Here is a 27,768-nt window from a genome sequence, read left to right as displayed (position 1 = left end):
GTAGCTCCTCTACAATAAAGGGCCCTTCATTCCATCCCACGACCCCAGTTTTTGCTTCCTGTCCCCCTTCTCCCCTCAACAGCAGAGACAGAAGAGACCACTGGCTTCAAATACAGCTGTTTCGAGTTGGCCTGATTCATAGAACCTGATGACGCTTTAGAAAATGCCCTCGATTAGTAATAACCATCAGTCTATTAATAGAGACCTTGCTGTGAATGTCACCAAAAATAAAGAAACTGTGCTTGATTTCTGGAAGCCATACGTGAGTCACACACAACCATCATCAATGACAGTGCTACAGTTGAGACGGTTATCAGACACATTCAGAAACGTTTCAGTCCATGTCGGTAATGGTCCACCTGTTTTCTAACTACTCTTTCATGACAGCCCTTATGAGTAAGATTTTCAGCACACTCGTTCTGCAAATTGTAACTGAACTTGCACAGAAATTAATGTTACACCTTAGAGCATAGTACACACACACACACACTGATTGCTCCTCAGTGGGACCTAAACTGAAGTATAAAGAGGAACACGTACTGCCCTCTGCGCAGAGGAACCAATCTAGTGAAAGAGAAGTGACACGTTCCGTTTTCACGACCAAAAGCTGGTTAGAACCGGTTTATTTGACAGAAGAGACAGACAGATATATAAAAGCATTTAAAAAAAAAAAAAAAACCGTAGGGGAAGCCGACGGGGCCCGTCTGTGCAGACAAGCGTCACAGACAGTCAGGAGAATCGGGTTGGTCGCGACTGTCGGGGCTGGAAACAGGGACGGCTCTATGTAAATAAACCCAAATATGGGCCAAATCAGATCAGAAAAATTAGATCACCTTGAAGGGGAGGGTGACTCCTCTTCAGCGAAGAAAAAAAAAAAAAAAGAGAAAAATAGAGCACCACATCTCTTTCCCTCCTTTTCTTTCCATCCCTTCACTCGTGTCTAAGAACGACCAGATTTAAGTCTGATATGGACATTCACTTGCATGAACGAATTTGACAGGGATGGGTATTTTCAGTCTGTCACTAACATGAATTTTCTAGTCGAATCGATTAGTCCAATATCAGTGCCTTGTTCTATTTTGAGAGCATCCGACAAAGGTCACAAACAGCATGTATCTAAGACGAAAAGACAGAAATAACCCCTAATAATAATAATAATAATAATAGTAATAATAATCCATATTTAATGCCAGACTTGTCATATGGAACTACAAAAGGTGCTGTCTAAGAATGACTCACAAATACGAAGCCACAGATTTCTCAGAAACAACACAAGTGTCTGTGTCATCTTCGCTAGAGCCTCATGCTGCACTCTGCTAGTGGCCCTTATGTGGGACATGCTTATGTCAAAGTTACAACGACTGTTCATGGTACTAGCAGAAGCGCGCTAAGACGGTTTCATTTGGCATGTCCAATCCACTTTTTCATCAGTTCGCTTAAAACACCTCCACACATCGCCATGCTCTTCACCACAGACCGTGCTCAACGTCGCTTAACATCACTGAACATCAGCTGATGCCGTGGGACATGGCGAGGTGAGGCTCCAGTCAAAACTGATGGCAATTTCAAGACTGAATTTTATCTGACAAAATACAAATTTATGTGATGACTCTGACCAAGCACAATAAAAAAAAGCCATAACATTAACAATCTGTGTCAACATGAGCGCCATATCAGCCGACATCTGCATCCATTTGCGATGAATCTACTAGTCAATTTTTCATGCCCATCCCTAGAATTCAACCTCATCTATATAATCTGACCCAAAAAACAAACAAAAAAAAAAAGGTACTGGGCACTGCACTGACCTCCTTTTTTTTAACCCCCCCCCCCCCTTCTCTTTTATCCTCTTCAGTGTACTCTGTCCCTGGCTGATTAAAATGAGAGTGTACATGGCTGAACAGTAATTGTGTGTTCAGAGGTAAACATGGTCAGTGTGAGGGAAGCAGGAGGTTGAAGCTTTAGTCCGCTGCACTAAGATGGGTGATTACCCACATGATGAGCCTTTTTAAAGAAAGAAAGAAAGAAAGAAAGAAAGACAGAAAGAGAGAGAGAGAGAGAAACACAGAGAGAGACAGATTGCTCTAGCTGAAGCTGATGACTGGTAAATGACAGACAGCTGCTGGCCTCACCCCCTAGGTATGTGTGAAGAAATGAGTGAGTGAGCGAATGAACAAACTGAATGAATGAATGATCTGTCTCCAGTGAGCCAGCACGCTGACACATGCACAAGCGTGCGCACACACACAAACCCTGATCTGATAAGCATGATCTGATAGGTGTGGTTCTTTATCAATCTCTGGCCCTGCACACAAGCACTGTCTGTCTCAGAGAGAAGATTTCACTTCTGTAACATAAATAATATATCCAACAACAGTCACCTTAAACCTAACCTCACCAACCTGCCAATGAGCATGCATTTTCACACTGACCCGACAGTCAATGAGAAATGGTCATCTTTAACTGATTAGTGAACGTCATTTGATGACAAGCTACCACCCCCAACCTTACCCTACTAACCAGCCAATAACAGCCAACTTCAACCTTAACCTCTGTGATTAATGATGGTTCCCCAGAGTCTTTATTCAAAGTATTCAAATGATGCCTTAACACCGGCACAGACAACTTATAAAACAATGATTCAGCATGAGGACTGTGCATCATATCTCGTCCCCTTGTTTTGCACTTCTTCATGAATTCTCTCTAACTCCCTGGGTTTCCAATGGGGCAAGTTGCCTTGCAGCAAATTCCCATGGAGAAAGAAAGAAAAAGGGAGAGAGAGATGCCTGGTGAATGCTGAGTGACTGGACCTTTTATGCAAAAGAGAGTGTATGAAAGAGTGAGTGAGGGGTGGGTGTGTGTGTGTGTGTGTGTGTGTGTGTAAGGCAGTCATCCAAATGGGGACAAAATGTCTCTGCTGTTGTTCCACACCCTGACAATTGCACTTCACTAATTCACATATCACATCTAAACACACTCACACAGACACAGACACACACATAGTAGCAGGAAAAGAAATGGGGTAAAGACAACAGCTGTGTGAGTGAGTGACCAAGGGGGGGGATCCATGAGGACATTTGTTTAAGCTTTACCCCTCATCAAACCTTCCCATGCAGGATAAGAGTTTAACACATACAGCCACCTGTTCACAGAACTGCATACACACACAAACACGCACGCACACCCCTCTTGCAGTTTAACAGTGTCCTGGAAATCATACACCAGTAATTCACACTCCCTCGCACAGCCGTCCCAGAGTGCTACCTCCCCACTGAACCACAGACAGCTGCAGACCACAATAAAGCTCATAAAGGAAAACATGACACTGTAATCATACACATCCATACACACAAACATGACACTACAATTACATATATCCATACACACAACCATGACACCATAATCATACACATCCATACACACAAACATGATACTATAATCATATATACCCGTACGCACAAAGCGCTAAACACACTCGCGCTGACCTCGATTAACTCTGTCTGAAGTTTAACTGTGTTTCAGCCGAACCCACGGACTCTATTTACTTAGACAGAGTTACAAGGTTAACGTACAGAGGTTAAAAGGTCAAAAAAAGAGAGAGACCTTGATCCCAATTTGACGTGTGTGTGTCAATTTATCTTAAGCTAACAGCGCACAAAAAAAAAAAAGAGAGCGAGAGACTGAGAGACAAGTGCGTCCCCGAAAACAAAGGCCTCCCACAGTAATCTGTTACCTCCCTACCGTCTTTCGCCGGGCCGAGATTAAAGACAGAGCACGCCGACGTCTACAATCTGTCAAGCATGATACTGGCTGCTCCGCCTGACCCAGAACCAGACAGTCTTTTAGAGAAAAAGCCTGACTTTTTAATGCGTGGTTTCTTTTACAACACAGAAAACGGGCTGAACAGCGACGACGGCTGCGTGCGTGCGTGTGTGTGTTTGTGTGTGTGAGGACACAAGCGTAAGCTGGCTACTCTCAGTGCTACGTCAGGTTCCTGAAGTGTTTAACTCTGAAACCAGGCACTCTCAGGGGCAGAGGAGCGCCATTCCCCTGGGTTGAGCCGTCCATCTCCTCTCTTCCTGTCGTTTATTCTGGGAATGGCGGGATGATGGATGGATGAGACTGGAAGTGGGGGGGGGGGGGTGCTGACCGGCATGGAATGCTGGGAATCAGGTACAGTAGTATGATTGGCAGGGCCCTGAGGGAATACCTAAGTGGAAGGGGGAGGGAAGGGAAAAAAAAAGTTTTCCCACACTGCGACAGGATTCAAACTCCCATCCTAACTAATGATGCCCAGGGGTTTTCTTCTGCCAACTGAGGGGATTAGCGGAGGCTTTAAGCGCGGTACCCTCAGGAAAAAGGGGGACAGATGGAAAAGGAGAGAGGAGGGGGTAAAAAGAGCAGAGTGTTGCAGGAATAAAACAGAACAAACAACGGGATGAAGCCTCAAAACGTCAGGAAAACAGTGGGATAATTCAAGTGGCCAAAGAGAACAGACTTGGGTCTACGTTTTGTTTTTTTCCCCCCCCTTCTCCCCATGTTTGCACTTGTGCTAAATCTGTGAGCTAGTTTAGCAATCCTGAGTTACTTTACTGTTTACCTACAAACTCAGATCCCTGGTACACAGCATGTTTATCTTATTCAATCAATATTCAATCATTCACTTTGTAACATGCTTGTATTCGGTCATCAACAACACGATAAAAAGCGAAAATTTGTGACTATTCCTGTGATACTTCACTTATTCTTAACTTTGCACTGTAGCAAGTTTTTTTGTTAACCAGAGCGGAGCCCAGACTGCCAAAGCGGAGATAGCTCATCTCTGTACTGTATATACCCACGGCACGGGGGACTGAAGGCACAGAAAAGAGACAAACAGATCCAAACATGGAGACAGAGAGAGCAGGAGCAGACCAAACAATGTCAACTGGAACAATAAGACAGACCCCTGCCGGAGGACACCTGGCTCCGCTCTTCTCTTTGCTTCACGGAGCTCTACACAGAGACCCTCCAAGCTCAGATCTGATGCATGCAGGCTGGCTGACAGGGGCTGCTTCCACTGCCCCAACCAAGGCTCAATAAAAAGGGCAAGCGTTGGCACAACTCCCGCTGTAGAGATTATAAAGGTCAAGGCAGTGCCTCTGAAAGTTTCCACTGATTTCCTCAGAGACACCGTGAGATGCTTCTTGGTGAGCAGTGACCTGATATTTAAAAACAAAAAAACCCACCCCAGTTTCATCTCTTTTTGGATATATTAAATCAGCGTACCCCGGTTTTTAACATACGATACCAAACAATATGGGGAGAACGTGAAGGGCTACTTTAAAAGACCCAGTACATTTGGACGAATTTCACATGCTTGGAGGACACCAAGTTTACAGATTCTGGAGAACATCAGGGAAGCTACCAGAAGGTCTTGGCATTGGCCCCTTTGCCCAACACATGCTGTTTCAACTCCAACACCCTCAGCAGGAGAACATGCAGCTCAGCAGAGGGGCTGTCAACCTCAACGCCCGACAGAAGGAAGCTCAAGGTTAACTCAAAAACAGACTCAGTTAAGAGTGGGGAACAGTACCACAGCCTCACTCAAAGAAAATAAAGAAAATAAATGAATAAAAGGAAATGTGTGTCGCTGCGACCAGCTGAGACTAGTGGGGAGGGCACAGTCAGCTAATTACGGAAAGCACATCACCTAGAGACAAGCCCTGAGTGTCTCATGTCATGTCAGAATCTGACACAAGCTGGACACACAAAAACTCAAAAGGTTTTAGGCATAAGTAAGGACGCATAATGCATTTGCATACGGATGGACAGAGAGAGAGAGAGAGAGAGAGAGAGAGAGAGAGAGAGAGAGAGCTGCTGGTTGAGAGACAAGCACAGCCAAGCAGGCAGATTGGTATTCTGGCCACAGGCACTGAAGGACATTGTTATTCACAGACAGACATACAGGGCAGGTAAACAGAGAAGACATCTGAATCTATAACGCATCACCACATCCCGCAGAAACAGGCAAACACTGCTGATGGGAGCCTTGAGAAAGCAAAGTGTGAGGAGATGTGAGTGACGTGTGTGTGCGTGTGTAGTGCGTGTGTGAGTGTGTCTGAGAAAGAGAGACACTGAAAAACCTGCCTGCATGCTGTTTTTTCATAAAGTCTTGTCATCTTCATTTACAGTGTAGCCTATACATTAATCCTAAAGTAAGGAGACTAGAAAGAACTCTCTCACTTCCACCCCACCGCTCCTGTTATTCAGTGACAGCCTACTGAGAATGAAGAGCTACAGCCATGAATGAAGTACCACGATTTCACCTCTTAGCCTGGTCCCTGGCAAACAGCATCATTCATACGTTTTGTATTTGGCGAGTCGAAACAGAAATACCACCTCATTTAAAATGAAAATTTCATGGATTTCTGTCTTCTTTTGTCAAGCTGTCATGCTTTGAAGACGCAAGACTTAGTCACTTTAATCTGATAGGTTGACTTGTGAAAAGAAATTTGACATCGAGTTGGGACAATGCAGCAGTACTTGATGATGCACAGGCTACACGATACGCACTCTGTCAAGTCAATAAATAAAGCAAGAGTAGGTGGAGGAGTGCGGTGAAAACAAATGAGTCCTATGCCAAACACACACAAACACAAATGGGGAAAAAATGGCTATGCACTTCTGGTAAACTGTGATGCTCTCTTTCACGAGAAACCTGAGAGACTGCTGGCTTTCTAATTCATATTGATGAAGACACGTTCATGAAGTCTGATATGCTAAACCGCAGCAATTGTGCGAAATTAACGCCCTTTTCTGGAAGCGTTAATGTAGTGACTAAAGCAGTAAGTAGGTTCAATCACGCCGCATGTTGCTGTGTGACAACACTTGTGCAACTTGGAAAAAGATGAAAGAGGTCAGAAAACTGACAATGTTTATCATGTGCAATTTGTACATCACAGCAAGACAGAAATGGTCCTCAATCACAAAGCTGGGGCAGTGAGCTCAGAAAACTGGGTGAGTGTACAAAAGCAAAGCACTGAAATTATTCATTCATCAAACAACACACGCACGTACAAGTACACACACACACACACACACACACAGACAGAGAGTTCTTGCGATTTTTGCGATGCAAATCTACCCTGCCAGTGGCACTGAGGGAGTACTTCATTGGGCGAAAGTCTGCTTCAGTCAAGCACCAGCCCACACAGGAGAATGGGGGGCTTTGAGAAGCATAGAGAGGTTTTCAGAGATGCTGACGTATTCAGTACCAGGGGATGACACAACAACTTCCACCGAACATTTTATCGCAACCTAAAAAAAAATTGAAGTTGCAAAGGGCAGAAAACTTGCCTTTTTTTAAAGTTCAATGCTTGATTTGATTATGGTTCAATGCTTTCGCAAAATCAAGGTGCCTGGATGAAGCCCTTCCCCCAAACAGAAAAGCCTTCTTGTTTGGCAAGGTCATTCCACTCGAATACAATGCACTCTGAGCCATGTTTCTCTCTATTGCTATTTTGCAGGTGAAAATGTCACAGTCAAGGTCTGTCATTCAACCAAACCCTGCAGTGATCATCCTAACTTATTGATCATTCCGTAAATGTCCCAGGACATGGAAAAAACAATTAAAGGAAGCAACAGCCCTGTCATCAACGTTGGAGTTCAAACAAACACAAAAACAAACACAGAGAGTGAATTTTACCCCACCAGCACACTGTCTGCAGCTCCTCGAGGTTAAACACAAGCTCTGGTGTCAAACTTAGACCTGACAGTTCCAACTACAGTACTGGTTATTTAAGAAAAGAATGTCTGGTCTCTCTGTTTATAGAGCACCCCCCCCCCCCCAACCGGGTTACACAGACATGCTTCGCACACAGACAGGATGTATTTATTTTTTACTTGGGTGGGGGGCTTGCCAACTGTCACATTACAGTGACTCCTCTGTCACGGAGGCCTGAAATGGAGAAGCACCGCTCATAACGAAGGCAGAAAAGAATTTGCTTAAAAACTCCGAAGTGCAAAATTTAGAGAAGTACAGCGGGTCACTGTCAAAACAAGAGGCAGTGCTGTCCCACGGGCCAAAGTCAACAACCACAACGCAGATCATAACACGACAGGACGCCCAGGCTGACAAAGTGCAGGCTTCGTTAAACGTTCAGTAGATTTTTAACCCACTGAAGGCGAAGCGTTCCATTAAGACTCCAGGTTGAGTCAGCTATACGTTTTGGCAAGCGGATAAAAAAGGGGCTAAAAACCCACAACCCATTAAGCTATCTCGACATAAGATAAGATAAAACCTTATTCATCCCGAAGGAAATTACTGAATTTCTTCAATACTGAATTATTGAATATTCGCAGAGCTTAAAAAAAGATTCTTCTTATGGCACTTGTACCAGCTCATGAAAAAATGGTCGAGGGCAAAGCGTCATAAGGAACACATGCATTAATATGCTATCCCTTGTTCGCAATGGCAACAGCAGCTCAAATGACAACCGAGAACAAGGTGCCAAAACTGACGCAAGTCAAACGACGACAAATCTCACCATCATACCAGGCATTCCCAGTCACTGCGCCGCTATCGGAAGGCTTATTTTTGCCTTCGGCGGCCTCAGAAGCCGTGCCAAAATTTAAGATTAGCTATCCTAACCTGGTCTTGTCAACTAGCTGAAACTCTACGACAATGCAAACGGAGCAACTTGGAAATAAAACAGTCAGCGACGCAAAAAGCATGGAAAACAAACAAGGAATTGCACTGTTGACAAAATCTAGAAGGCTAGCTCTATTTTCGCAGTTTTAAGACACCTAACGCAAAACGCTTCGACGCGAGTCTTGTTATTTACGCGATAGATTCTCTACAGAATTATTTAGCAAACTAACGGCTACGGGCGCTAGGACAGCATCGCTAGGGTTTAACAAAGAAAGCTAACGTGGCTAGCTTCATATGCCGTTTCACGGAATGCCTAGGGGCTCCTCTCTTGAGGCTGTCCCTCTTTTCAAATACAGTCAAAACCTTGCGATGTCCTTCACTGGTACATATGACTTAGAAAGATATTCCAAAATGAAGGAATGTACACCTTTGGGGTTCACTAACCCTACATTGTATTAGTTGCATGACAATCTAGCTAGCAAGATAATTAACATTAGTATATGGTTTTGCTTGGTAAATTGACGTTATATTGCAAATGTGCTAGACAACAGATCTGTCGGAGTCAACGTCGGTTGGTAATACTTTCGAAGGAGAGCTAACAAAGGAGGTTTTTGGGGTTGGCATTTGGTCCGTTCGCTATGCTGGCCAGAGACGAGCGTTTTTTTCACACTGACGTTTGTATCGATAGCTAGCCGCTAATCACTGTCAGTAAATGGGATAGGAGCCAAACTCTTAGCATAGCTATATTATTCTCCAAGGTCACTGGGTTATACGAAAAAATTAAAACTGAACGTTTATCTGTTAAAAATATCGCCCCAGCATTTCCAAAAAGTTAACAGAAATTGCATTTTGTGGACCAAGGTAGCGAACCCCTCCAGCATTTAGCTTGCTGTTATCAATTGGCTAGAACAGACATGCTAACGCCTAAGTTGCATCTGCAACCTAGCATAGTTTGCTAGCCACACGCAGACTTCAAATTTACCAGAGAAGCGAGTACTAAGAGGCAAAACGCCTAGGATACATGAACGCCTCACATGACTGCTGTTGATCACAGCGAGACATAGAGCACAATTCTGTGACTCTGCAGTCACAGTTTCCCTAACATTTACCTGGAAATCACGCTCCTCGTTGAATCTTGAAAATCTGTCAGCCATTTTCTGACCGCAGCTCCTTTCGTCTCTCTCTTGTCGGACTTGTCCCTGTGTTGATAGAAACGCCCAGTGAGGATCGCAAGCTGAAGAATTGCCCAATAGAATCGCATGTAGTGTGTTGAGTGACGTGTTTTTGTCCTATCGTTAAAATATTGGCGCTCTTCCCTGCCCTAAATGAACATTGGTACGAACTCGACGACAAAACATCAACTTCGGATGTCATTGATAGGGTTTAGCGTGTTTCGGTTGAAACTTTGAGTGCAAGCTGTATGCACAGATGTGAATATTTTTCTGCGCTGAAGTCTATATAAAATGAAAGACCAGACCCTATAGACTTAATCTGAGGCGTCGAATATGATGGTGTGAATTATTTATTAGATACATTTGTTCGTATTAAGACTGTTTTTAATATTGTAATTTATTCTGAGTCTGTAAACGGAGTCAGGTAAGAATTGCTCTTCTGTGCTGGGATTCGCTGTAACGCTTGTGGCCAAAAATAGGAAAATGCAATTACAAGAGTAAGAGCGCACTCTAGTGATGTAAATATGCATTGTATGTGCAGTCAGTTCACCAAGCAAGTAGGTACTACTAATTTACCACCGTCAAATAAACGGTATGTTATAAACCATTATCACGTACATGGCATCCCCCCGACAACATTTAAATAATGAATACACTTTAACCAGTTTTGTCACAAGACGGTTTGACACTACTCATACGATCAGAGTGGTGGTAACGTATTCATGAAAGAATTCATAATAATTTCATAAAAATCAAAATCATACACAACGAAACCTCTTGCGTATTATTCATTAATGGGGAAGGAGGGGAAGAATGCATCTATTATTGACCTATAGCAACATGCTGTTTTTAGTTGTTGGTTGTATTTGTGAGATGATTTGTCACATGGACAGGTATTGCATCTCCAAGCCACCAAAAATCAAACCTGAAGTTGTGTCTCGTCTGGCAGCTTAATGTCAATATTCGCCAACTTTAAAAAAAACAAAAAAACATTTTACAAGCTCCACAATGTATAGGAAATGGTTATTTATTTCTTTTGTAATGACTGCAGTCAGGCAAATCATTTTTTTAATTGCCGAATTACCTGTGATAAGCTGTTAACACCAGCACCACCTTTACAATCGAACTTTAAAAAAATCGTTTACTTTCGCTTTCCAGTCTCTTTACGTTTGGGTGATGTCATGCCTTTATCAAACCCTGACTTGAGCCACTCTGCCTTGGTGTGTCGGATAAGATAGCCTCCAAATTAGAGCCAGGTTTCCGCCGAAACTTTGTGTACACACCACGGTAAGTCTACTTATTGTGACTATCTTTTCGTTAAATTAAAGACTTTGTGGTTGTTTTTCATAGTAAGAGGTACGATTTTAGCCATTTTTTAAAAAATCGAAATGGCGGAGGAGAGAACAAGGAAGCGACATCGCACCCATATTTTACAATGGAAGACATCTCATGTAGAGCAACGGTCTACATACGCCTGACTTGCGAACGGTGTACATCTCAAGGACGAGTTAACAGAGTTTAAGTCTGATTTCAAAATGACGCATTAAATGAATTTTCTACAGTTGAAACAGCTGACAAGATTTTGAGTTTACGCAATTAAGTTCGGAATGAATCGTCTTGAAGTAAAATAACTATAGCTAAACAGTTTGCTCGGTAAAACAGGTTTTATGTAATGTATTATCGGACTGTATCCGAACATAAAAAAAAAATATAAATATAGTTGCTGTCTGCGAAAGTCAGCAGATCTCTCTTTTTAAGCTATTGCGCACGGAAACAGTGTCTTCGGAACTAGTACATGAGGGATGGGGAGGATTTGGCTTTGAAATACAGTTAAAGACATGCATTTTCCGTTCAAGGTGTCATCACATGCCGCTTTAGAGCTGGCATGGTTTGAAACGGGCTGCATCAGTGTGCAACAAAGACCCACCTGTTGAGACTGAACCTGCCCCACCCAGTATGAGGTGTTGCTTATTGTCACAATTTGGCTATAGAGAGCCCCTGTCAAAAACTGCCCAGTGAGTTAAGAGTCCACCCCCTTTAGAGAGTGGGGTTCTTTGCTTTGTATCTGTGCTGTGCTTTTAAAGATCCCAGACAGGTGTCCTTCATGTATGTTTTGTATTGGATGTTGCTACGGCAAAAGTTGTCAAACACTTAACAGTGGAGAAAACCCCTATCAGTAACTTGACCACTCACACACACGTACACACACTAACACACGCACACACACACACACACACAAACGGACAACGTACATTCAGATGTTTGGGATCCAATGTCACAAATTCTTCCAGTAGGGGCAAGTTGCCAGGAGCGACATGAGGTGTGTGGGTGGTTTCTAATCTTTGCTGAATTGCAAAATCATTCATGTATTAAGTGTCCTGGTCTATCCATGAAAGGCTAAGGGGCCCACTTTACAGCTTGGGGGGATCCAGGCAGTGGTATGGGGTGTGGATGGTCTTGTTAGAGCCCAGCAATGGAGCTTTAGGCAGACCTGACTCAAAACTGAAGCATCTGTGTGTGTGGGCGTGGATGAGTCAGTGCTCTGTGTGTGTGTGTGTGTGACTGAGAGCTCAGGTCTGTTTTCCTTTGTTCTTTGTTCCATACTCATGGCCTCTTTCTGAGTGAGTGTGTGTGTGTGTCTGCACACATACACATGTGTTTCTTTTTACAGTCTTAATTGATACACATTCTTGTATGGCTTGGTGACTAAGTCCATATAGAGAGGAAGAGCTGAGATTTATTGGTTACAGAACCTGGGGCTCTAATTCCACACACACACACACACACACACACACACAGAAGGCCCCATTCCTGAATCTAGAAACAAACACTCCCCTCTCTTCCTTTCCACCCACTCCTTACATCTGTCTGCATTTTAAAGCATCTCTTTCTCATTATTAACTGGAGCCTGTGTACTGCCCTAGTTTAAGCGTTACACTGAGAATGTTCTGAATGTAGTCAAGTTTATTTAGTAAAAGATGTTACCCATGTTGTGTGTGTATGTGTGTCATATTTGTGTATGTGAGAACACACTCTCAACATAGAACAGTTTTCAGCTATTCAAAAAGTCTTGTACTTTGCACTTTGCCTGTGAGGTTGCTGGCATTGTTTTGGTTACTTGGTTGCCAAGCATACAGAGTAGATTCCATCTATCACACACACACACACACACACACACACACACAGGGAGGGGGGGGGGGGGAGAGGTTGTTCATAGCTGAGTGTGAGTGGGCATTCCCTCTGGTCAGATTGGTTTCTCAGGTCAGAGTTTTTTGAGTGTGTACTCTCCATTCTGTCCAACCAAAACTTCTGTCCACACCGCAGTGCTAATTTATGTGTGGTCACAAATGGACAGCCTTAGTAAACATCACCCCTTCCTCTTTCCGGTCAAATATTTGAGATTACAATCGGTCTCTTAGAATTACTGCAATTCATACCCTGCATGTTTTTGATTCTTTAACTGAAGCATATCAAAGCTATGTAAAGTTTTGTTTTGTTTTGTTTTTTTTATCAGAAAAAAATGGTTATGAAAAGTGTATTCAGTGACTTTTAAAGTAGGCTGCAATGAGATTCTATGTCGGGTTAGCAAGGGCCTGGTTCAATGTTTTAATGTTGCTTTAGGTAAAGTATCAGGCAAAAGTCAAAGTCTATGAGCATGGTTTACGCCCATAATAACGATACTTCTTCAAAATCTTGAACGTCAAACCGCAGTTTCCCTTTTAGTTTTTAAACAGAAGTGACAGATCTTGCATGCGGTTTAACGCTCATTTATGGCTTGATCATTTTTGTGCAGTATGACCAGAAATGAAAATACAGAGAGAAAAGAAAAAAAAAGAGGAACACGCTTCCTAAGTCACAGTTTTTTTTTCCTCTCACAGGACTCCAAATCATAGATAGTTCATGAAAAAAACAAGTACAAACAGAATGGGAGTTTGCCAACTCTTGTTGAACGCAGATCCGTAGTAATGAAGAGATGCCCTGATGAGGTTTGACTGGCAAATATTGACAAATACTGATCCCTTCTCTTTATTCTCACTGGTTTAAATGGGAAAAGACACATGAATCACTATAACGTAGCACATGGTAGTGGTTTGGTTTGGTTAGAGTGACTCTTGATGGGAGTAGGATGGGGAGAAAAGGGGGGAGAGAGAGAGAGAGGTAGAGAGAAAGAGAAAGAGAAAGAGAAAGAAAGGGGGGGTGCGATGAGTCTCCTGTCCCTTGCATATGGTTTCATATTATTTTACTCCTTTGATGTTTGGATTAATGATTTTGATCCAGAGTCTTAACCCTCAAGCAGAGTGCCTGTTTTAAGTCACTTAGTTCAGTGATTGGTCAAAAATGTGTCATGTGACAATCACCTATTGTATCTCTGGTAATGCAGGTAACAGTTCCAGCAATTCTCTAGTTCTTTGGTTTAAGATTAAATAATCAAAGATTACCCTACTGCAGTAACTATCGAGCTATTGCCCTCTGTCATTGTCGTATAGAGAGGACAAATTTAGCAATTTAACATTTGGTCAATTAACTCTTTTCAATACTGGGCCTTTTGTCACAATATGAAATAGTTTTTGTGATCTGAGCAAGAACTGATTCTTCTAAGTCTTTGACGGGATGGTTCACATTTCTGAAAAAGGAGTCGCTCTATCTGAGAATTGTATGATCTCATTGAGTTGGACTTTGAAAAAAAACTTTTTACAGAGAGGGTGGAGTCATACAGTAGATTTGTTCATTCAGGTGCACTGGAGAGAGACTTTTCTGTTTACCAAGCCCCAAGACAAACTGCCTCAGTCATATGATATGTTCACAACCTTCACAACCTACTACAAATTCAGTTATGGTTTATAGATTGTTGCAGATTGCAAGCCTCTGTGCTCTGAATGTCCTAAAAAGGCAGACTGTTTGTATCAGGATGAAACATGGGACTGAGAAAAAAATACATGACAACTGAAAATATTTGATACACGGAGATAAACAGGGAAATGGAAAACTGGAGACTTTAGGAGAAAGGACAACTGAGTTTGGGAGATAACCAGGATTCAATAGAAATGGAAGAATGAAAAAAAAAGAGTGTGACAGAACCTTCTATGCAGCCTGAGAAGGAGAAGAGGGAGTTAATGAGGGAGAGAGCGGTAGGGAGGGAGGAAAGAAAAGAAAGAGATGGATTTCCTGTAACTGGTCTTCCGCGTGAGCTCCGAGCCACACTGAATTTGGCAGAAAGCCATGGCTCAAACAGCAGCAGAGGTGGTACCTTTGAGTGAGTGAGTGAGAGAGAGAGAGAGAGAAAGGGGGAGGGTAAGAGCAAGCAAGTAAACGAATGCAAAGCAAAGAGTGAAGCAATGAGAACACTCGCCGCTCGTGAAGCTGAAAGGAAAATAGCGAAAAGACGGTATTTTTGATTCGCTTCGACTGGTATGTGTACTGTCTTCATATTTCTGTTTAGCTCTCTCACTCACTTGCTGCCTTGTCACTAAGCCAGTACTTCTTGGAATGGGGATTTGCCCACATTGCAAAATCTTTTTGTATTGCAGTAGAACGGTAATGAAAGCAGGGTGTGTTTGGGTCTGTGCATCAAGTATTTTTTGTCTTGGTCTTTAGCAAATGTTGAAAGACTGGGGAAGAATAAAACGCACATAAGTCCAGTGCTGCTCGAGCTTAGTGCATCTTAAATTGAAATGTGTGATAATAACAAGATATTGAGAAGAATGTTATATTTGACGTCAGGAGGAGTTTCCTTCATGAATGCATCTGTAACAGCGCGACGTTTCTCCTCAACCAGAGAGGATTTTACGTGAATCCTGTTTTCATAATGGCCGTCAGATTCAGTTTGTTCGGCATTTCATTTGAAAAAACATTTGTCGCAAAATGCGTGAAGACTATTGTTGATAGATCTCGTGTAGACTTATCCTAGCGTTTTGCATGTCATATCAGGAGGGGTGGTGTCACCTAATGTTAGCCGGTAGTTGTCTGGTCACCTAGTCATATGTCGATCGCGGTATTAGTACCAAGATTCGTCTTCCCTAAAGGCAGCTATTTGGTTATGACAGCATTGTCTAAAACTTGTTTTGCGGTGAATTTCTTTCAAGACGCCGCGCACTGTGGTTGCAGTTCGGAAGAAGTTTCGAATCGGTTTGATTTAGAAATGCGTGTTTGCTTTCGTATTTGACTGTATGCACAAGAGATTTCCCAGTCAGATGAAAAGCAGTTGCACTGTTAGACATCATGAATTTGAAGCGTCTCTTGCACACGGGACCGCAATGAGCAGTTTCTGCATTTGCGAAAACAAGAGCACACATCCAGTCGCCCCATGTCAAATCGAACAAACGCATACCAAACAATGTAAAGTAAGACAGCGATACATGAATAGAAGAATCCAGCTCAAAGACAGTGAAACCCACTGATAAAACAGGTCATATCTCTTGTTCTAGCTTCTCTTGAGGTTGGAAGACCTAAAAGTAAGGTCCAAGTTTTGATCCCCAGTGTGTGAATAATTCAACTATCAAAGACCGTTTTCTACGTTTTGGCAGGCAGATGAGTTCTAATAGAGAATGTCTCATCAGATGCTTGGCAGTAAACGAGCCGGCTTAGAAGTCATTTTGACTATGTGAAGCGTCGAAATGGTGGAACACAGCTCCATGCGACTAGCGAACATTTTGGCAGGCGCATGGAGATGATGTCACTTTAGAATGGACGTCTGTTTTCTCTTAGCTCTGGAGTTAGGAGAGAAGGAGAACGGGGGAAGGGGGAGGATTAACCGGGGTCATTTGGAGGCTCCATGATGCAACATCGTGTAACTCTGCTCTCTGTTGTTTTCTGTGAGTCTGGGAAGTGAAAGAAGATGTGAACACAAATGTCAGATATTACCAAGTCAAATAAGTCAAGATTTCAAATCAGTCCCTCCATATCACTGAACTTACCACCTTTAATAGTTTCAACAATCTGTAATCGTTGAGGTTATTTTGTAAACACTTCATTCAAAGTTTCTCGAGAACCTAGCTCAAAAGTTAAAGTCAGTCTGTCTGCTTAAAGTTTTCTGCACTTTTCGCTCATTCGACATGCTGAGTAAACTTCCAATATAACAATTTAACAAGGTGTAATTGTTTCTGTCAAAACAAGAACGAGACTGCTACACGCTCCCCTGCCTTTGTGGTCAAGATGAGCTATATAATTTCCTTTCTCCAATCAGAGGACAAATGCCTCTTCTCCCAGTTTTGCAGCAACAAAGACAAGGAAGTGATAAGTGAACAAGAGCGCCTTTTGTTTCGACGTAAATAGCGAAACTGCAGGTGCAAAGTGCAGAGACAATTAGCCTCATGTCGATGTCAGTGAAATTCTATCGTCGCCTTACGTTGGAAAAAAAAGGATGTGTATTTGTAACTGACCGTGACTGTCTGTTGAGAAATGCCAGCTGCCTGATATTATAGAACAGCAAAGAGTGCTGTTGGTGGACACAAGTGGAAGTTTAAGAAGGCCAAGTGGACTCATAGTTTTAAATTTGACTGGTATTGAGTTTAATTCAGTCTATCAAAGCAAATGGTTTTCACAGTAAAGGAGTAAACAAACATGTGTTTTTTGCCTACCGAAATTATGTAAACATACACATATACGCAGGCACACAGATGGCAAATACAAATTCAGCTGAATAAACTGAACACACACGTGCGCGCACTCTCGCGATGCGGATTATCGCAACACACAATTTGTTGGTAACTCCCATCATGCATTGAGATACCGGCTGGCAAAAGTTACAGACATAGATATCTGTGGTGGTTCTGCCTCTAAACCAGAGAGCTTGGATCCATTGTCAGTTTCGAAGTTAACACAGACCATGAAGTTGTCACCAGATGTCCATGTGTTATGTTAAGTATTCCCAATAATCCGGTTATTTTCTGCACCCACTCATGGACTCTTTGGTCAGTGGGATCTTGCGCCATATTTGGGTGGTAAATTTCAGGAATTTGGACGTCGAGGATCTCTGTCTCATGACAATAACGTTTGTTTCTTTCTTCCGCAGGTAAAAGATGGCAGTTAGAAAACGCGTGTTGAACTCCACCTTACCCTTCTCCGCGCCGAACCTGAACAAACAGAAGGCCTTCTGTGCCAGTTACTCCAGTTCGGGAGATGAATCGGAGCAGGGGAGCGAGGAGGCGAAAGAGGAGGGCAAAAAAGAGGTCTTCATACAACGGATTTTGTCGGTCATCACCCATGGAACTGCCAAACATGTGGGGACTGAGCCGCTGTGCTTGGAGAAGTCTCCTATGTCCATCATTGCCCAAGCAGAATGTGAGTGCGGAATGACAGACTGAAGAGTAAATGGAAGGATGGATATGGGGAAATGGGGTCAAACGAGGCTAACAGAGGAAATGGGCTATGTTTCCTCCTTAGAGGCTGAGCTCCTGTAAGATCTTCTTAGAGATGGGTTTTTTTTTTTTTTTTTTACTCGGTTGTAATTCAGCTTACTGTAGAATTCAGGGGCTGATTCCGGACTTTGGTCAGCTGAATCAGGTGTGTTTGGGCGGGGCCGGAGTAAGATTACATTTACGATGGCCTTTCTGGAGGAGGATTGACCCAGTCTTGGATAAACCATTGGGTTTAAGGGATAAATGAAAGAGTTTGGGTCGGATAAGAGTTTAGGACTAAATGTTTGTGGCTCAGACTGGGAAGGGGTCCTGCAGCTAGAGACTGACTTCATTTTCTTTCCTCTCTCCTCTCATGCAGGTGAATCTCAGGATTCGCAGGAATTCTGCCCCAACAACAGGTAAATACTAAAGTAGCAACAACAATAACAATAACAACAACAACAAGAAACCCCCCCACAACACTCAGACATTTAAAGCCTGTCAAGATGACACACGTTGTTGCATTACAGGCAAACAAATACATAAACAGCCTTCAAAAAGATCAGCTGTATTCTCCTGTAATTTCTGATCATCTGTCTTGTGTCTGCTCCTCTCCAGTCGTCTCCCAAAACCTCAACACAACACTCCCACAGAGAGTCTCTCCATACAGGAGACAGAACCTCCTTCGCCGACTCACAACCAATGGTCACAAACCCAGCTGACCTCCATCCCTATCCACTTACACTATGCCCAGCAGGACGAGGTGTCTCTGGGGAGCGACCTGAGCGGAGGTGGGGACTGCAGTCTGGCTGTAGCGGCATTGAGGGGGAGTGTAAGTCAAGGGGATCGCTGTTACGTTCCAGCTTTCGCCAAAGAGCTGGAGAGGGAGGTGCAGGTGTCGGAAGACGACTCCGAAAGCGAGAGCAAAAGCTACGTGAACGAGGGAATTCTGTTTAATGAGGTGAGTGTCTTCTCTTCTCTTTCGTTTTTTTTTCCCCCTCCTCCATTCATATGCTTGACGTGTGCTTGTGCACATGTGCACATACGCAAACGTGCAAGAATGTTTAATGTACATGAAGAAACAGACCAAGACGTATTCATACAGAGAGAGAGAGACAGAGAGCACAAGAGAGAGAGAGAGCAATTGCGTTTATGCGTGACAAACATGCTTTCTCTTTCAGTCACACATACAAACACACAAGCACTGACACATACGCATACACGCACGCGTGCGCACGCACACACACACACACAAACACAAACACACAGACACACACACACACACACACACAGAAACATACATACAAGCGCAGCCACAAGGTGACTAGCGATGTTGTGGCTCTTGGTTTCCTGTTTTTCTCTGTTCAGATCGTTCTACATTTACTTCTCTAACCTAGTTCTGCTTTCGGGATTTTCCTCGCACCGACAAACAAACTCTGAAATCATTGTTCTGACACTCCTCATTTAGAGTTGTCATGATCTTATTTTTTTTTAGGTCTTTTATGTTGTCCGTCTCCTCGTGATCCTCCCTAAACCACCTGATTTCCTATAACTAATTACCACTCTTTCATAATGCGCCAGTGGATGTGGCACCATGTAGATTTTATGTTAATGTTCTCTCAAACCACCTGTCAGCCTGGTATCCTTGGCCAAATGGGTATTAAACAGCCATAGACACCCAATTCAAATCAGAAATCCAAGCGAAGTGAAGAACAGCTGATTCAGAATCAGTTCTAATGCGCTCTCTCCTCTCTCGAAGTTCCAAACTGCTGATCCAGAATCAGTTCTGACACCTTCCATTTCTTGCTCCAGTTACAAACTGCTGATCCAGGATCAGTTCTGATATCTTCCTTTTCTCTCTCCAGTTCCAAACCGCTGATCCAAGATCAGTTCTGACAGCCTCCCTTCTCTCTCTTGTCACTACAGAAACAGCAGCCCGTGGACTATGAGTACCGGGAGGGTCGGGAGTATGACCTCTGTGAGCGTCTGAGGCAGGGGTCATATGGAGACGTCTACAAGGGCAGGGACAGAACAACTGGCTTCACATTCGCTGCCAAAAAGGTATTCACATACTGTTTGTGTGTGTGTGAGAGAGAGAGAGACTTTGTGTGTCTGTTGGAGTGACTCTGAGTTGCTGTGTTTCTGTGCATGTGTGTGTACTTAATCACCTTTTTTCCGTTTCGGTCAGATTCCATTGTCGAAGTTCAGGAGTGAGGAGGTGGGTACGTGGAGTGCCCTCCAGTCTCATCGAGTGGTGGAACTTTTTGGCACAGTCCGAGAGGGCTCAAACATCATTCTCTTCATGGAACTCAAAAAAGGTGAGGGCAGACACGCATGCACGCACACACACTCGCACACACACTCGCACACACACACACACACACAGCTACAAACGTGGGCCTCTGTAGCAAACTGGCTGTATTTCAAAAACCCTCGTTTTAAAGTATTCAAACCACTGTCTGAACATCGCTGTTCTGTGCTGTTCTCTGTTTGAGTCAGTTTAGTCTTGAGAAACTGCGAAATACTTTTCTGATGGCTGAGTCTGACATTGTGTTTGACCTTTTGCCCTGTCCATAAGCAACACACAACACACACGTCCCTCAGATACATTATATATGCTTCAGGGTCGTTCTGGTTGTGTCTCTGACACACCTTAATTCCGTGAATATTACCACTGTAGTTCCTGCATTCTTGTTGTTTATCTGTTTAACAGATTCCGTGGCACAGTTGCTGAAGGAGCGGGGTCGGTTTCCAGAAGATCTGTCCCTGCACTACTTAGGTCAAGTTCTCGATGCACTGATGTATATGCACAAAAAACGCATCGTTCACATGGACATCAAAGGTAAGCTGAGGACATGTGAACCATCGTTTTAAATTTGGGACAGATTTGCTGAGCTTTGCCAAATCTGTTCCTCATTCCGATTGGGTAACACAGGCATTAAAAAGGAGGAATTCCCAAACCGAGATCAAGAACTCGAAAGTTGGCAACGCTCGGCTATTTGCCTCGGGTTGCTTTTCCACGAAGAGTTAATTTGCCATTAAAATTGGTAAATTGGAAATGTTGTACATACTGGTTCTCCTAGTTTCCCCAGCGTTCTCTATACTTGCCAACAGTCTCAAAGGTTAACATGTTGGGCAGAGCTCATTCTCAATGCTTATTGCTGTGCTGCTGCTAGGCTGTTAACTCCACTTGTCAAACTACGCCAGAGGAAATGGAACAATCATACTGAATCCCTTGACACTGTTGAAAGATTTGATGTAAGCGTCTGCCTAGCTGAATGAATATTTTGAACGAGGGTGAGAATATATGTTTAGATTTGGCCTTTACCTCAAGCATAAGAGAACAGAGGAGAAGACATCCCGTATCATTAGTGCATGTCAGTAGTGAGTTCCTATGTTCCTGGTTTTGGAACAGATTGAAACCTGTTTGGTCAACGTCATATTTACTGAGGTAAAATAAATGTCAGTGTTTATCTTAAGTACACGAACATGCTGGGTATTTATGGCCGGGTTTAGCAGGTCTTACAGGAATTAGTACAGACTGCAAAAACTGCAGAGAGAGAGAGAGAGAGAGAGACAGAGAGAGAGAGAGAGAGAGAGAGAGAGAGAGAGAGACAGAGACAGAGAGAGACAGAGAGAGAGAGAGAGAGAGAGAGAGACAGAGACAGAGAGAGAGAGAGAGAGAGAGAGAGGGAAACAGAGAGAGAGAGAGAGAGAGACAGAGACAGAGAGAGAGAGACAGAGAGGGAAACAGAGAGAGAGAGAGAGAGAGGGAAACAGAGAGAGAGAGAGATTAGGGTATAGAGAGGCAGTGCAGCAGTCAAGCTGGGAATTTCCCACAGCATGACTCATGAGACTGAGAGCAAAGGGGCGGGGAATGAGAGAGAGAGAGAGCGAGAGAGAGAGAGGAAGAAAAAAGCAAGACAAAAATGGACAAATGGAAGTGAACACAGAGAGAGAGAGAGAGAGAGAAGTGCACTTCAGTATTTTTCAGAATAAATTTAGAACAGGAACGCTTATTATCCGTAACGATTTTCAGACAGATTCAAAAAGAGCGAGAGTAAAGAAAAACAAGACAACGAAAGAGAGGAAGTACATATATGTATGTATCACAGGTCCGGCGCCATCTGGTGTTCAGTTTAAATACTGCAGACCAGATCATAGTCGGCTACTCTCACTGTAAGGGTCACTGAGGTTTGTGTCACTGTGGTAAAATCAAAACCATGGGTTTGTTTCTCAATAAACCCTTGTTGTAAACTTCCCTGGAAGTGTAGGACCACAAAAGCAATGGTTCATAGGTAGAGTAATGTTAAATGGCAAAAAGCCTTGTTGACCACAGTCTACCACCAATAAAACATGGTTACTCAAGACCAACACTAGCACGTTGTCTGACTCACTTAATAAAGAAAATAGTGATCATTAAAGTAGTTAATTGAGGTATATTAGCAGTTGGCTAAAAGAGGTCCCCTTGTTTCCATCAGAGCCTCCATTTTACTCATGAAGTTGTGTGTTATTTTGGTTGAGAATGCCTGCTCTACAAACTCTGATTTACAAGATGATTCATAGTGAGTAACGTTTTATAGTGTTTATTCATGTTTGTTAATGTGGGTGTGTCTTTCAGCGGATAACGTATTGCTGTCTGAGGATGGAAAGGATGCATTCTTGTGTGATTTTGGACAATCGGAGAGAACTGATGAACAGGGAAAGAGCATCAGTGCCTCCCAAGGTAACACACACACACACACACACACACACGCAACACTGAACCGTTCATTAAGTTAGTACCAATCAAACAGTGTATAAATTCTCTCTCTGTGTTTATGGGTCCTTTGCAGGTCCAAAGGGCACAGAAACACACATGTCTCCTGAGGTGGTGAGAGGGGAGAGGGTCAGTACCAAAACAGACCTGTGGAGCAGTTGCTGTATGTTTCTGCACATGCTCAATGGCTGCCAACCCTGGACCCGCTATTACTCCCGCCCACTCTACCTGAAGGTGAAGTGCAGTTGGTTGCTTTTGCTGTCACGTTACTGAAGCATTTTTACTAGCAAATTGTTACGCTAATAGTAAAGTTTTCCTTAACTGTCTTTTGACTGTGTATGTTCGTTTTCATGGTTACAGATAGCCGATGAACCTCCACCTGTGAGGGAAACTCCGCCGGACTGCAGCTCACACACAGCTGAGGTTATTAAGGCAGGGCTACAGAAAGATCCAGAAAAGAGAGATACAGCAGAAAAGCTGAAACTTAAAGTCAGAGAAGCAATAAAAAACGGTAAGAGTTTCGAGTTATTTGTGTGTGTGTGTGTGTGTGTGTGTGTGTGTGTGTGTGTTTGTCTGTATTTGCACGTGTGTGTATCATTAACTGTTAACTAATGAACTGACATGTGTCGTTTTAGTGGGTGGTCCCAAGGGTCCAATAAGGGGAGGGGCCTATCTGCCACCACTGAGGAAGCAAGATGTGCCTGGCTCCTCCCAGTCAGACACGCCCACCTCCTCAGACCACACCCCCTCCTCCGGTGCCTCTGAGTTGCAGTGGATGAGCTCAGGGAAGAAGAGGAGTGAGGGGGGGCAACAAAACCAAAGAAAAGAAAGCATGAACAAGGGAACGGCGGAGGAGCCGGAAAAAGAGAAGAAGGAAAAAATGGACAAAAAGAGAAACGAACCGTCCCCATTTCCTAGGTCTCAGAACCGACACCCATCCCCGTCCCCCAGATGCGAAAGACACACAACAGGACCAGAGCAGGAGCTCCGTAAACTGGAGACAGGTCAGGGGTCAACTGCAGATCACATGACATTTGAAATAACAAACATTTGCGAGTAAAATTCTTCAACCCTGAACATAACAATAGTGTTATGTATACAGCACGTGTAATGAACACATATCTTGAACACATTTGTGTGCCTAAGCTTTCACTCAATTTAACAGTCATTGATTTGAAAACACTTATTTGTGTATTTATGTTGTTTCTCTCTCTCTCTTTCTGTGTATGTGTGTGTGTGTGTGTAGAGTTCTGTCTTGAGAGCCTGTCTCAGCTCCACTCTGTGGAGAAGCAAGAGGAAATGTTCTCTGTGCTGAGCAGTGACTGTCCCTCCAGCAAGGAACACTGGGAAAAAAGGGTGAGCGACATCCCTATTCAGTGGGTGTAATGATCTTTAGCTATGACCTTTAGCCATTTACAGGATGCAAAAACTTGAGGAAGTGCACATATTTATATACTGACGTTAAAGGCAGTGACGAAGCAACATGTAACATTTTTTTAAATGGTATTTGACTGGGCATCTGAGGTTGGTTTGTTTGTTTCATGAGGCCCGTTCAGAAAGGCAAGTAGTTCTGTTTTCCTGGTAGTCCGGGAGAACAGAAATGTCATTGTTAGGTTTCAGTGTAACACTTGACGGTATAGTGACTGTCTGGTTCCTGGGAACAGTTGTTTACCTCTTTTCTTTGGTATGCCTTACTGTGTTGACTGTAAAACCCAGACACATGTTCTTTTTTTTTTTTGAGGAAGAACAGGCTTCCACCCTCCGCAAAAATCTTAGTTTACTGATGTGCCATTGGCTCCTGCAATATTGGGTATTTTTGTCTGCACTGACGATGAATCATAGGCTATGGAGCATGTCTCAACAACGCGTGTTTTTAATTTTTGTTCCTTTACCATAACCGCCTACACACACATTCATCATTCAAAATCTTAGTAACTAGCTCTAATATAAGAGCAATGACCAGTTATATCATATCTTTTTTTATATAGTTTTATTTTTGTCGCATGGGGAAACCACGTGCATTGATGTATAATTGACGTTCGCAATCAGTTGTTAGGTGTTACTGTACAAGTTTATAAAAAGCAAACACACAAACACACACACACACACACACACACAAACACACACACGTACCTATGCATACATGTACATCACAAAAACAGGAGTTCTATCAGGCCTTCCAAACTCCATCCATCCATCTGTAAAACACAAATCACAGTAGAATATCAAAATATTAAAGTAATTACCAAAGTAATTTTCCCATAACTCTCTCTCTCTCCCAGGACTCAGGTCGCTGGTCACTTGGCTCAGATGAGGACTTCTGCTCAGACGTGTTCTCCTACAACAGCCAATCAGATGGCCAGAGCTTCAGCGTGGATTGGCTCGGTCGTGTCCACCAGCCCCCGCCGAGGTGCTTTGACGGTGAGTGTCTGGCCAAGCAGAGCCCCCTTTCTCAGCCACAGCACCCCGGCTTCCTCCTGCCTTTTGTCATCCTGTGCTACAGCTACCCACATAGTTTATGTGTATTAAAAGAGAACACACACTCACACACACAGACACACACATGCACTCACATAGCTCACAAGCTCACAGAAGGCTTATATTGAAGGTATTTGTGTGTCCATGTTTGCAGTTAAGACTTTTTTTGACGTGTGTGTATATGACAGTTCTTATTCATCCATCCTATTTTAGGAGTGGACGTGTGTATCCGTGACTTCAATGGGAAATGCCTCCGTATCCGAGAGGCGCCAAGGGTAACAGTCGGACACATAGCCAAAGGGATCAGTGAACAGGTAAGCGGCCTGTGTGAGAGATATTTTCATACAGTACATTCAAGAGATTTTTTGATTCCTGTTTGTGATTCAGTTAGGGACAAGGTGTGGTCTTGGAACGTAACATTTGAAGGAGAACGCATTCCAAAAATTTCAAGAAAGTAAAGGCAGCTGAAGCTAGATTCAGTTCCAGTAAAGCTGAACATTTAAGATATCTCGCACATCTGTGTCGTTGATCTAAACAAAGTCAAACTTTGAGCCTAATTCATGCGTGTTCCCTTTTGTCCTCTTTGTCAGATCTCCCTGAGCGTGTTCAGCCTACAGAGCGAAGACGGACGTATGGTCGCCCACGACGAAGAGGTGCAGAAGTCCGGCCTCTTCCTCCGCTGCGTCCCCGCCCCGGACTGTAACCACGCCCTTGGTTACAAGCCCGCCTCCTGTGGTTGCCATGCCTCGTCCTGCAGACACGCGTCTTGCTGCAGCTCACCCTGGAAATGGAGAATTCAAAATGGAGAACTGCAGACCCTGCCGTCTAAGTTTTGAGTCCGAACCACTGTTTGACGTGCGAGTCACTGTTTCACGTGCGAGTCACTGTTTGACGTGCGAGTCACTGTTTGACGTGCGCTCTCTTAGCTGATGTCTGACTGTCTACCCACAGCAGCTTACAGGCAACGTGTTTCATGTTTGAGGCTACTGCAGTAAAGCATCAAAAGTGTTTACTTCCTCAACATGTTTACTTAAGTAATTTCACTTAAGTTGATCTAAATAAGTCCTTAAATGTTCTAAGAACATTCATGTTTCTGTTCGTTATTTCTCCTGCCTTTAAGAATTCGGGAATCTGCTGCATTTGTAATGTTTTTTGTTGTTATTTCATCAGTGCTTTTACATACACACACACATGTGTGTGTATATATAGATATATATACATATATATGTGTGTGTGTGTGTATATATATGTGTGTGTGTGTGTGTGTGTGTATATATATATATATATATACACACACACACACACACACACATACATATATGTGTGTTTGTGTGTGTGTGTGTGTGTGTGTATGTAAAATGTATAGAACATATGGTACAGTAAAATCTATGAATCATATATACTGTTGATATATATGAGGAGTTAACTGTATAAATCTAGCCAATCAAAACACGCTTCCTGTTATGACTGACATTTTAGTAAGGTTTCAATTAGTTTCATTAAATATGGCATGTGTCACTGTTTTAAGTCCTGAACCACAGAGTGTAATCACTGTCGAAGGGGTTAAGCCTCTCAAAATCTCATCTGTTTGCATCCCACCCGTGAATTGCCGTTTATCTGTATACAATAAAGCCAGTGTTGTTTTAATGCTTTGTTTAATGTGTCTCAACTGTGTCCTAAGTGAATCTGTCATTTCAAATGGATTGGTGCTCTCGGGACAGTTTATGACTTAACTATCAGTTCACAGTGATAGGTAATGGGTCTTTAAAAAAACTTCATAAAAACATTTTACTAAATGAGCACACGTGAAATAATTTTTGAGTATTTCATTTTGGAGTTTTTCTTTTACATTTTGCAAGTTTTAGACCACTTAAGGTAACAAACGTATTTTTTTTTTTTTTTTACAACGTTTTGTCTTAGTTCTGAGCTGAAACAATTGAGAAAGTAAATTACATTTTCATTATTCAGTTAGCTTAATGAAACAAAGCCAGAGGTCGATATCTTCTACATCTTCTCCTTTTGGATGGTCTTGGCTTTTGATTTAATGTTATCCCCCCTGACCATTAGATCCTTCCTTGTAATCTACCCCTAGATGTCTTCAAATTAGATATAACCAAACATTATGACTAGAGATCTTCAAGATTTATATCATAGATATGTATTATCTTGAGACTAGATGGGTTCTGTGGGAGGGCATTCCATGAAGCGCAACCAATCAGATGAAAAGAAATATCCTAAATGCTCTTTGTCTTTCCTCCCATTCGACAACTTTGACGTTAAACAGAATATTTCATGATCTTGTTTAAGAGATCATTCCTCCTGGATCCCTGAGTCGGATCACCGCTTAGAGCGGCGTGGGTTACAAAGGTCGATGAACACTGCGCCATGGAC

At 43.0% G+C, this 27,768-nt stretch overlaps 2 protein-coding genes across 3 annotated transcripts in view; one reads left to right on the top strand and one right to left on the bottom strand.

Annotated features, from left to right (window-relative positions):
• The window catches only part of gpatch8 (G patch domain containing 8), a 36,514-nt gene extending 26,705 nt beyond the window's left edge, over window positions 1-9,809 (bottom strand). For both annotated transcript variants that reach the window (XM_030793157.1, XM_030793158.1), the window contains exon 1: window positions 9,742-9,809. In XM_030793157.1, coding sequence (XP_030649017.1) covers window positions 9,742-9,786 — 45 coding nt within the window. In that variant the 5' untranslated portion in view covers window positions 9,787-9,809. The remainder of the gene's footprint in view (window positions 1-9,741) is intronic.
• A 1,197-nt stretch (window positions 9,810-11,006) lies between these two features.
• On the top strand, window positions 11,007-26,213 carry map3k14a (mitogen-activated protein kinase kinase kinase 14a). Its single transcript, XM_030793921.1, has 15 exons — window positions 11,007-11,091; window positions 17,816-18,084; window positions 18,520-18,559; window positions 18,759-19,101; window positions 20,067-20,201; window positions 20,329-20,458; window positions 20,854-20,982; window positions 22,762-22,866; window positions 22,976-23,133; window positions 23,260-23,410; window positions 23,535-23,903; window positions 24,146-24,255; window positions 25,182-25,320; window positions 25,591-25,691; window positions 25,968-26,213. Exons 2-15 carry the CDS (start codon window positions 17,823-17,825, stop codon window positions 26,211-26,213), a joined length of 2,418 nt encoding a protein of 805 aa, XP_030649781.1. The 5' UTR covers window positions 11,007-11,091; window positions 17,816-17,822.
• Window positions 26,214-27,768: the final 1,555 nt, after the last annotated feature.

The sequence above is a fragment of the Chanos chanos genome, chromosome 16 (assembly GCF_902362185.1).
Source record: "Chanos chanos chromosome 16, fChaCha1.1, whole genome shotgun sequence".
In the NCBI taxonomy this organism is placed as follows: domain Eukaryota; kingdom Metazoa; phylum Chordata; class Actinopteri; order Gonorynchiformes; family Chanidae; genus Chanos; species Chanos chanos.
Note: the sequence above shows the minus strand (reverse complement) of the source record. Positions and strands in the feature narration are given on the sequence as shown.

Bases quoted from the DNA above. Each gene is read 5' to 3' on its own strand.
- map3k14a (XM_030793921.1), top strand. From the start codon at position 17,823: ATGGCAGTTAGAAAACGCGTGTTGAACTCCACCTTACCCTTCTCCGCG. The intron at 20,983-22,761 runs GTAAGCTGAGGA...TGTGTCTTTCAG, and splicing joins CGTTCACATGGACATCAAAG to CGGATAACGTATTGCTGTCT. The intron at 23,904-24,145 runs GTCAGGGGTCAA...GTGTGTGTGTAG, and splicing joins GCTCCGTAAACTGGAGACAG to AGTTCTGTCTTGAGAGCCTG.